Genomic DNA, 11,579 nt, shown 5'->3' on the forward strand with positions numbered 1-11,579 from the left:
CTCAGTTGAGTCTGCTCTGGGCTTTGACTGGGCCATTTTACACCTGAATGTGCTTTGATTGTAAATTATTTTATCATACCATATGTCCTGTGTTAAGGGTTGTTGTGCTGCTGGAAGTGGGGATTGGCAACTGTCGCACAGTTTATTGTCATCAAAGATTATTTTTTTTATTGTCATAAGAATGTAGTGTTAGAGTGACAATGATAAACTCGTTTCGAAGTATCCTCAGTTAGTCCTAAGAGAATAAAATAAATTATCTGGTGAAATATGATTAAACTGGGTCATTTTATACCGTTTAGCGATGTAACTGCAACACCTAACGTAAGAGGAGTCCTGGGGTAGTTTATTTGGTTCTTTTTCAGGTAGTGTTTTATTTGGATAGCATTATTTTGTGTTGTTGGTTTTTTACTGCAGTAAACTGAAGTCCCAGCCAAAAACTTTATTGCTTGAAAAGACTGCAACACACTGTATTTTTATTTATTTATTTTTCATTTATTTATTTATTTTAGATATTATCCAGATTCGTAGATTGCACAACCTATAAATTGTCCTGTTAACAGATTCTCCCACCGGCGTGTGTATGCCTGCAGCTCCTCCAGAGTTAGAAAATTAGCTGTAATTAAGTGTGTACTAGTTAAGTAAGTTTTGAAGGTAAACAAATGCACTATATTTTATTTTAGAGTATCAGGGTGAAGGGAGCCAAATATGCATGCACACCACACATTTTTGGACTTTTGCTTGCAAGAAAGATTGAAAACTATAAATTTCTGCCTACTTCGCAATTGTTCACCACTTTGTGTCGGTCTAGCATATAAAATCCCAACCAAACACTGAAGATTGAGGTTTTAATGTAATAAAATGTGAACCCTTTTTTTAGTAAGAGCTCTACTTTTTCACAGTACTGTACAACAGTTGTAAAAGATTAGGTTATTTTTATGAGGTTTACAGTAAAGTTAGCGGCAACTTCTTAATTGTTGTCCGATCAGCGGAAATGGGCGTATTCATGCTAATAAACAAGAAAAAATTGTGGTTACAGGAGAGCATTCCCTATGTGTGAGGAAAACTTTTCACTGAATTCATTAATTTTATTAGACTTGTCCCTTAATGGCCGAATGTTATGAAATCCAGAAAGGGGTCTTGACGAGTTGTTAGGCATTGCATTGATTATCACGCAGTGTTAGCTCGGTAATGGAGCCATATTGTCCTTCGTTGTCAACACAGTTACTCTCAATTGGTGTTTTGAATTTGACTTTCAACTTCATTTACACCTTCAACACAAAACTTAAAATTTTTCTTTTTTAATAATTCTCTGAATTTTGTCTATGTGTTGCCTTCAGGCGAGTGAGAGTTTGATGCTCGCAAGAAAAACATTCTTGTGTAAAATAAGCCTACGGACTTACAAAAAGACCTCCCCGTGTGTATTTCTGACAGCAACAGGAGAAATCTGACCCTCATGATGTCAGTATACTGAGCAGTTATGACACCAGAGACGAGAAGTGTTGGATTGGTGCGAGTTGGGGTGGGGGTGAAATCCTGCCCTTGTTTTGTGTCGGCGCTTGTGCACATGTGACGTGCCGGGTTAGTGGGGGACTTGTTCAACATGGGCTTCACATGCTGCTCAGATGTTTGGGTAATGTTGGGTAGCGTTGCACTGTCTCTGAGCACTTCTGGGCCTTTCCAACTGTTCGCCGGTGTCACGTATGAATAAACGGATTAAGCGATATGATCCTGAGTGAATCACTACAGTGTAGCTTTGTAAATATTTCCTGCTTATTGCTCAGGCAGAGAGTTGATTCCTACCAACAAGATAATAATCTGGTTGGAGTAAATCCAAGGTTAGGTTGAGTTATTTCTTCCAGTGAAACTTCGAAAATGCTGTTTGATTTATCTGGTCTCCATCGAGGGAGAAGTTACACTTCTCAAGGTCATAGAAATGAGGGAAACCTTCTTCAGAAACAGTGTTTCAATTGGTGTCACACATAATTGTTGAATAAGTAGCTGCTTGTCTAATAGTTACTTTGAAAAGTCTCCTAAATGTCACTTGTGAGTAATTTGTGTCTCTGCTTTTATCGAGGTTTGCTTTTTCAAGGTTTCTGCTCTGTGTTTTTTTTTTTTTTTGTTACTGAAAACAAGCCGTTCGCTGCTTTAAAATCCGTTCTCCTCCAGGGTTTCTTTCGGCGGACCATCCGTCTGAAGCTGGAGTACGACAGGTGTGAGCGCCGCTGCAAAATCCAAAAAAAGAACCGCAACAAGTGCCAATACTGCCGCTTCCAGAAGTGCCTGGCCGTGGGCATGTCCCACAATGGTGAGTCCTGCAGACACTGAGCACGCTGCACCACCGAAGACTCAACAGGGTGGTACTGCTGTGCTGTTGCAGTGGAAGCTGAACAGGCCCGGACAGGCTCATGTTCCAGCTATAAAGTGTTACACCTTGGTATAACAGTTTCTTTGTAATATTAGGATTGTTTGTACATTATGCTTTTTAATCTCATCCCCCTGGATGTTCCTGTCAATCCGATTCTATTCTTTCCAGCTTGAAACCGACACATCTCCTATCTTTACCTTTGCTGTATGCAGCTATGTCTAAACAAAACCGAATGAGATGTAAAAGTTCGTTTGTTTCAGTAATTCGACTGAAACGCCTATAATATATGAATACATTACACATAGGGGTATATTTCAAGAGTTTATGTCATTACGTTTCAAGATTGTGGCTTACAGGTAAAGAAAACACAAAAACGGGTTTTCATAAAATGACGGCATGTAAGAGAAACTAAAAAAAGAAACGTCTACCTGAGACCTAACTATGTGTATGCACAGTTTGCATGCTCAATACCAAGTCGGAGCTGATTTAGCTTGAATTACAGTAACGACTGGGGGCCGCGTCATGGTGCCGATCAGCCTGAGGTTCTGCTCGGGTATTAAGGACCAACCTGCTTGATTAACAGCCCTCAACTTGTCGGCTTTGTTGGCCCCTGCACAGTGTTACCATGGTGATTAAACCAGCGTGCGCAGGTGCCAAGGCCTGCTGGAAACTGAAATCATCATATCTATGTTTGTCAGCAGAGGGAAGCATGAAGTGCTCTGACTGGGTTAACGACTGCACTTTTTCATTTAACTCAACTTGCTTTGAATCTGCTTGGAGACAACACTATGAACAGCCAAGCCTCTTTAGCAAGGATCTGTTGTGGTTTACCCTCCCTATGCAGGGTGACAGTGGCTGTCTTCTGGACATCTGTCTGGTCAGCACAGAATTACCTGTTAATAAAATACATTTTACGTGTGAAAAAGCATGAATGTAGATGTGTAAGTGACAAGCGATTACACTCGTGTGTTACGCATTACGTTGCTGAGTCCAACCATTATAATATATTATTATTGCTACTATTATATATAATAAAGAGATCATTTTAAAATGAAAATCTCTTTGCCTTCAAATTGAAAATAAAATTGCAACACTTTGTGGAACGTGGAAAGGCCATAATTCGGTGTTTAGAAGATATTTATAACCACTTTGTAAAACATCATATCTGACTGAGCAAAAGGTGGTAACTCAAAAAATACATAGGTCGTCATTGGTCGCTGACTAATGAATTGCTAACAAATTGCTCTTTATTGTGGATTTCTATGTTCTTTTTTACACTTCCTGTTTGTATTGATGTCATAACGATGCGTGATTTTAGAAAACCAGCTCACTAGTCTTATTTTCTCTTTGGTAAGGATTGTCAGTCATTCGTTAGCATAGAAAAGCTCAAAAACAGGAGATTCTGGTAAATGTTGCTGTGGGTAAACGGTGTGTCCCAGTAATCACAGAACCAAGTTCAGACGCTGATAGGGAAGCATTTTAACCATATGCTTGTGGGGGAGGGGGGCTATAGCTTTACAAAGCAAAGTAGCACACATTATATAGTACTCTACACTGGTTGGAGGCTGAAAACCTTTATTTTGTCCTTTTTTATGGTTTTCTTCCTTGAAGACGACCACAACTTTGATGCTCCCTTAATACTCAGCAGTGCTTGCAGTAGTATTTGAGTCAGCTGTGCTTTTACTTACGGCCTGTGTATTGAGTTTCATGATACTAAATGTAATCGTAGAGGACGGGGAGAAAGGCATTTCGGATGAGTGCAGCCTGGTTGTGAGGACGCAACGAATTCCTCGGCACATGCGGCTTGCTTTGTATCGTCCGCTGATTGATTCCTCAGTTAAATCTCTTGGTTGCATGAAAACTGAAACTTCCTTATACCCTGCAGCTTAATAATACCTCACGTCTGGGCCACTACCGAGATGGACTGTTGAAACAGATGATTCAATAGAGGGCCTTCCAGCCACATTTAGCTTCCTTACCCACTCCCCTGCAGTCTTATCTGCTCATGTTGGCTCGCAGGGAGTGGGATTAATGCTTAGCTTAATGGGAATCACTTCTCCGCATCTTAATTAGACTCGGCTCCTGTCCAAGCATGTTGAGATTGTCTTTGTCCCTTTTGTGAGCAGTAATGCAACGAGTCCCCTCCCCGTGTTATCTGGGCCCAGAGCTTGCGTCCCTGCTTGGTCCACCTGTGTATATAAGGATCAGAGGGAAAACAGAGAAATCAGGTCCTCCTTTATGCTTTTATGGCACCATAAAGGCAGGGTGTAGCTTGATATTGTGTTCTCAGTAAGATATATTTGTGTGTGCGTGTGTGTACTTGAACTTGTAGCTGAGTGAGAACATTGTTTGCTCATTTTACTAGTAATGTCAGGACCTTTTCTTGGTACACTTTTTTCTGGGATAAGATTTAGGTCTAGGACCAAGGTGTGAACCAGGTTTAGGTGTATACAGGTACAGGTTAGCTTTAGGGTCAGGGTTAGCCCATAGAAAGGGTTGAAGATGATTGGAAGTCACAGCGTGTTCCTCACTTTGTTTTTAAAACAAGGATGTGTGTGTGTGTGGGTTTATGGATACATGGTCAACAGCTTGTACTCATCAAATCCATTAAAACCTTAGACACCTTCTTAACATGGGTAAAGAGAGACTTATATGCTGCATTAAGTTCTTATTGGGTTAAACCACAGAGGTGGGGGTCAAAGACAGGTCACCTCTAATCACCATTATTAGCTAAATAGGATCAACTTGTCTGAGAGATGCCATTGCACTTTCATAAGGGAAGAAATGGAAGCACTCTTAACTCAATGGATGCCGACTTTGTTTTATAAAGCCTTTAGTTAGAATGTCCCTTTTACCTTTCAGGAAATAATATCATCGTCTGAGGTAGAAATGTCTCCAAATGAGATTCTGATGGTGTGAAAAATACAATGATCTCACAGCAGTATTTTAAAGATAAGAGAGAGAAATAATGTGATTTATGTGAAAAACAAAAACATATACTCTTACTGCTGCTGCTAAAAATCTTTAAATACTCCTCGTAGACCATGTCATACTTTTTCAAATAATAAACCTTGGTTCTCCAAAGCTGTCAAGAAAGCTATCGTCGAGAGAAATAAAAGTTTTAATCAAGGTGACATGGCTTTGTATAATGCCCTACAAAAGGAGGTGAGAAGGACTATCAGAATAGCCCAACTTAATCACAGAAATAAAGTACAGGGTCATCAAGAAACTCCCATCCAGCTTGGGAGGGTGTAAAAATAATGATTGGCATGGAATCCAAAAAGAAGGCCTCTGTCCCAAATGGTGTCACTGATGCACCTGACTTTGACTTTGTCAATGAATTGAACACTTTATTTAATCGTTTTAATCTCCATGATTTTAAGCATGAATTGTCTGCCTTTAAGAGGCTGCCCTGAGCACAAAAACAATGTGCATTTAGACAAGGGCACAGTCCTCAAACAGCTTGAAGTGGTAAAGGAGAGGAAAATCCCAGTACCTGATGGTATTTGGGGGGGGGGGGGGGGGGTCTCAGAAATTGTGCGGAGCAATTAGTAGATGTATTTTATTATATCTTCCATAAAATCTCTGGAGCTCTGCAAAGTACCCAACTTCTGGAAATCTTTCATCCTGGTTCCCGATTTGAGAAAATCATCAAATGTGAACTTTTGAATCGCACCCAGTCAAAGCTGGATCCCCAGCAGTTCGCCTACAGAGCAGGAAGTGGGCCCTCACTCACCTTAGGGGTCAACACCCTTGCTTTTCATTGACTTCTCATCAGCTTTTATCTCCATCCAACCCCACTTACTGGCAGAGAGACTCCAATCCAACAACATGGATACTGCTTCGATCCGGTGGCTAATTGACTTCCTGACAAATAGAACACTGCGAGTCAAAGGAAATTGCTCTCTGATGCTGTGGTGTCCTTTACTGGTGCGCCTCAGGTTGCTTCTTATCACCTCTGTTGTTCGTTCTATAAACAAACCTGTGCCAAAGTCAGCATGAGAATCATCACAATATTAAGTTTGCTGACGATTCTGTGATTGTGCCCCTACTGGCCACGGTCCGATCCTGCAGGATTTTCTCGTGTTGCGGCAGTCTTCCTTTGTGCCAGTCTTCCTTTGTCCAAAACAAAATAAATGTGCATAGACTTCAGAAAGGCTCCTCCTTCCTCTCTCCTGTCTCCATAAACGGACAAGCAGTGGAGGTGGTGCAAGAGTACAAGTACCCGGGCGCAGTGATGGACAATAAACTGAGTCCCGGGCTGATGCACTGTGCAGAAAAGCCCACCAGAGGAGGCACTTTCCCCGGAAATTGAGGGGTTTTAATGTTGATTGTGGTTTTATGAAAAAATTTTAATAGTTGTTTTGTTTGAATCTGTTCTCACCGTTTCCTTTCTTTGCTGGTTTGGTTTGCTGAATCTGCAAAACCGTAACTGCTTGCCGAGCATCGTTAAAGAACGCAGAAAAATCATTGGAGCACGACTGAATGACATTATAGACCTATTCAGGTCCAGATCAGTGACCAAGGCCAAAAATGTGTGGGGAGACCCAACACACCCCCTTTACAAAGAGTTTAAGCCCCTCCCTTCAGGTAGGAGATAAACCCTACCAAGGTGTTGACCCAACAGACTGAAAAACTCTTTTGTCCCTACAGTCGCTGGCTTTTTAAACAAACTGTAGATTCTCAGGTGCTGATTTAAGGTCACTATCTAATTGCTGCACTTTAACTTTTAACTTCAACTTCAGCTTTTATCGTTAATCTTTACTTCAAGTCTTGCTCCACTCTTTTACAAATGTGTGTTTTCAATTGATCTCTTTTAACTTTTATAAGTCACTTCTTATCCTTCTGTCTTGTCTATTGTCAGTTCTGTTTGTGTGATTGTGTGGTGGATGCTTCTACTATTACTTGCTGCAAACAAATTGCCCTTCAGGGACCTAATAAAGTAAAGTCTAGTCATGTTACCTAATTAATTATCGCCGTTAGCCTTGTTGACTTTGTATTTCATCAAGACACGTTAGATCCCATGGCTTGTTGAAAATCTTTATTGAGAAGAAGTTGTTTTAGAGATGCGCCATTTTTATTATTTTCCTTTTGCTTTTTAAGCATACTGTTTTGTCGCAAGACGGCGTTTAACCTGAGTGTTGTTGGCTATATCTACATTATATAGCCTATTTTTTTAATTTGAAATCAAGGCTAAAATCTTCTCTGGCATAGTTAGATTTTAGGTCCAATAGACCAATATTTCTATATATGTATGTGGTAAAATGTATTAGTAGCTTTTAAAACCATAGTATTCATAGTTTAAAATCTACATTATTATGTTTTTACTTTCATCAGATTCAAACTTTCAGCATGTTAAGATCATCTGTATTTTTTATTTTTTTTTTATCCGTCTTATGTGCTTTAAACGGCTGCAAACTGATCTCTGTCTAACTTTAAATCCACTGTCCCCAGCCATCCGGTTCGGTAGGATGCCCCAGTCAGAGAAGCTGAAGCTGAAGGCGGAGATGGTGACGGAGGAAAGGGAGGTGGTGAACCCCCAGCTTGCAGACCAGAAGACCCTGGCCAGGCAGATATATGAGGCCTACCTGAAGAACTTCAACATGAACAAAGCCAAGGCTCGGACCATACTCACGGGAAAAACCAGCACCCCTGTACGTTGATTTAAAGTGGTGGGTTGGTGAGTGAAAGGCATTGACCCAGTTGTGTTGATTGCACATGAATGTCTCTTCCAGAGGTGGCCCCAAGGAAACATTGATGTGTTTCGTCCTACAGAAATTATCTGAAACTCCTCACAGGGTTTAGAAGTTTGCAGTAACATCTGATTGTATGTTTCTATGGAGCCAGCAATAACCAACTCTCTCAGTTGGTGGTCCCTTGGAATATTCCCTTTTATCTTCTTCCTCTTTTTCTGCTTTCTTCATTAAAGAGGAAAAAGTGGTTGAATACAGGCCAGAAACCAAGGTCCAGCCGCTCTTTTCTTCAGAGAGGTGTGTTTTCTGCTTGCCACTCTGGATAAAGGGCTCATGTAACACCTTGGTGAACCCCTGACATTTCCCCTCGTTTCATAGGTGCACTTTGTTTTTAACTCTTCCAATATATGCTGGTATGATCCCATGCTACACAACCAGCAGCTAGCTCCAAGAGAACCAAAGAACATCCATTACGTCCTGGAACATATTTTCTGTAAATAGCACGTTCACAAAAAGACTCAGCAGTTTAGGCCAAAGGAGGGCTTGGAGATTCAACTAAAGAGTATCACACTGCTAAAAGGGAACTCTAAGTAAGTAACATTTTCTTGAAATTAGTGTATTTTTCCTTGATTTGAGCAGGTAAATAAGACTATTTGCCAATGGAATAAGATTTCTGCACTTAAAATAGGAACAATTCATCTCCATTATCTTATTTCAAGTGCAGTTTATCTAATGATCTTATTTTAGGGGTAAAAATACTCATTCCATTGGCGAATGGTCTTATTTACCTGCTCAAATCAACGAAAATACACAGATTTCAATAAAAATGTTACTTACTTTTAGTTCCCTTTTTGCAGTGCATCTAGCATTCTCTCTATTTAGGGACAAAGATTTAGATACCAAGCTCTGCCTTTCTCCTCAATTTTCGGAGTTTGGTTTCCGGACTGCTGGAACTTCGTTGCGTTTTCCCCATGTGCCTTTCCGGCATGCATTAAGGTGAAAGGTTTGTTCCTTTGGCCTCCTGTTAAAGCAGCCTTCATCACCCAGAGTTATTCTGCCATGTGTAGCAGCAGGTGTAGCTGCTCATCGGGTCCTGTAACCTGTCCACAGTTGGACCAGGGACATCCAGTTGTCTCTGATTCCAATGCTGGGTCTCTCTCCCTCTTTTAATTAGTCCATTTATTTGTTGTGAGGGGATTTAAACAATTATCCATAAAAATTAGACTAGGAGAGTAATTATCTGTGTGTGTCAATAAGTGCTCAGGGTTTTGACATATCCCTGACTAAGATTATGTATAAATAGCCTGGGGCGGTGTGCTGTGCTTACATTTCATGACTTTTTCCCTATTTGTTGGCTCAAATCCGTACACACTGTAACAACTGAAAATATCCTCAGCTGAACTTTTGACTTCCCTTTCAGCCGTTTGTGATTCATGACATGGAGACGCTGCAGCTGGCAGAGCAGACACTGGTGGCCAAGATGGTCGGCTCGGCGGGAGCGCTCAAGGAAAGGGAGGCGGAGGTTCGGATTTTCCACTGCTGCCAGTGCACGTCCGTGGAAACAGTCACGGAGCTCACGGAGTTTGCGAAGTCCGTCCCGGGCTTCTCGAGCCTCGACCTCAACGATCAAGTGACCCTCCTGAAGTATGGAGTGTACGAGGCCCTTTTCGCCATGCTCGCCTCCAGCATGAACAAAGATGGCCTCCTGGTGGCCTACGGCTCAGGCTTCATCACGCGGGAATTCCTCAAGAGCCTGAGGCGACCGTTCAGCGATATGATGGAGCCCAAGTTCCAGTTTGCCATGAAGTTTAACTCGCTGGAGCTGGACGACAGCGACCTGGCTCTGTTTGTTGCTGCTATCATCTGCTGTGGAGGTGAGGATGCGGCAAAAAAAAAAAAAAAATGCATAGTTGGATTTGTTCTGCTGTTTTTGACCATCTATCATGCAGATTCAGTACACACAGTGGTTTAGTTCTGTAAAGAACATTTTCCCTGTACAGGTTTCTTCCTATTTATCCTAAATTGCCCCAGATTATCGAACACTTATTAGTGTCAGACCCAAGAAAATACAACATGGAGTTTTCAATTAAACTATCCAAACCAAGCTGGGTCTATGTGTAAAAAAAAAAAAAAAAAGTAATTGCCCTCTAGCTATATCAACTGGCATCAAAAATTTGCAATAACTGGCAATGAGTCATTTAGATATTTTACAACCTTATTTATAGAACTGTTTTAACTAAGCCACTTTGGAGTGTTTTTTTGAGGATAAAATCATTTGTTAGTCTAAAAAGCCTTAGAAATAGCCTTTTAACAATTTTCAGACTGATGGATGTCAGTGACTTTGTGTCTCATCTGTTATTAGATTACTTTAGATCAGAGCATGGTATAAGGGTTTTTGCTTTCAGCCTGATTCGTGATGCCAGACAGTTTTTATTTAAGGCATTGTTTAGACCTTGCCTTGTCAAGTAAAATTGATCTCAGCATAAAAAATGAGGTTGATTACCATTAATTCATGATTTCACAAGAGGGGTGGTTGCTTTTTCACATAAAGCCATGTTAGTTTGGACAGCTTTATTCCTTTGACAAATTCAAATATCATTTGAAAGTTGTTTTTAGCATCAGCCAATTAAAATGTCTTTAATACCAAATAAACAAGTATAGAAGGACCCTGAAAGTATACAGGCTCAAGCATTTGTTTTGATTTTTCGATTTTTTTAACTTACAATCAACTTCAAGAAAATTCTCCTCTCGTATTTGCTTTCTTGACAGTCATCTAAAGGATGTGTTTATACTTGTTGCTTCTACTTCTTTTTCTAAACCACTTTGTCCTTCCACTCAACTTCCCATTCATATCCTTGGATACAGCGATCTGTCAACAAGCAGCTTCTTTAGTTTTGAGCTTTTGTTCCTTACCTTCTTTGTGTAAGGTGTGAGTGACACCTTCTGTAAATCTTAGAAATGGTAATAATAATGTAGTCAAACGATATTCATAGGAGACTATTATAATGCCTCCGTTAATTTTTCTGATTTCCTCTGCGCTTAGACCGACCAGGCCTGGTGAATGTGGCCCATATCGAGGTGATGCAGGAGAGCATCGTGCACGTCCTCCAGCTCCACCTGCTGGCCAACCACCCTGACGACACGTTCCTGTTCCCCAAGCTGCTGCAGAAACTTGCTGACCTCCGGCAGCTGGTCACGGAGCACGCACAGCTGGTGCAGGAGATCAAAAAGACAGAGGACACGTCGCTGCACCCACTCCTACAGGAGATCTACAGAGACATGTACTGAGGACTGCAATAACCAGCCGACGAACATGAACAATTCAGAGAAGACAAGGAGTTCGCCATAAGCTAGGGGTGAACCATTCGAGCTGCGCCGCCTCTGATTTTGGCAGAATTTGCTTCGGCTTCTGGTCAGCTTGAAAGGACTTCTCTCTGGCGGGTGGTTCCTTTGGTTTGGAAGGGTTCTCGCCACTCCATTGCTTGGGCCTTCTGAGACAGAAAAAAAAAAACATCAGATGT

General features: G+C 41.1%; 1 protein-coding gene across 1 annotated transcript in view; it reads left to right on the forward strand.

The window, feature by feature from the left end:
• The window catches only part of pparab (peroxisome proliferator-activated receptor alpha b), a 41,104-nt gene extending 29,758 nt beyond the window's left edge, over positions 1–11,346 (forward strand). Inside the window, exons 4-7 of the mRNA XM_012880334.3 lie at positions 2,167–2,305; positions 7,820–8,019; positions 9,479–9,932; positions 11,102–11,346. Coding sequence (XP_012735788.1) covers positions 2,167–2,305; positions 7,820–8,019; positions 9,479–9,932; positions 11,102–11,346 — 1,038 coding nt within the window. The remainder of the gene's footprint in view (positions 1–2,166; positions 2,306–7,819; positions 8,020–9,478; positions 9,933–11,101) is intronic.
• The last annotated feature ends 233 nt before the right edge of the window (positions 11,347–11,579 follow it).

Source organism: Fundulus heteroclitus, unplaced genomic scaffold, assembly GCF_011125445.2.
Source record: "Fundulus heteroclitus isolate FHET01 unplaced genomic scaffold, MU-UCD_Fhet_4.1 scaffold_52, whole genome shotgun sequence".
Taxonomy (NCBI): domain Eukaryota; kingdom Metazoa; phylum Chordata; class Actinopteri; order Cyprinodontiformes; family Fundulidae; genus Fundulus; species Fundulus heteroclitus.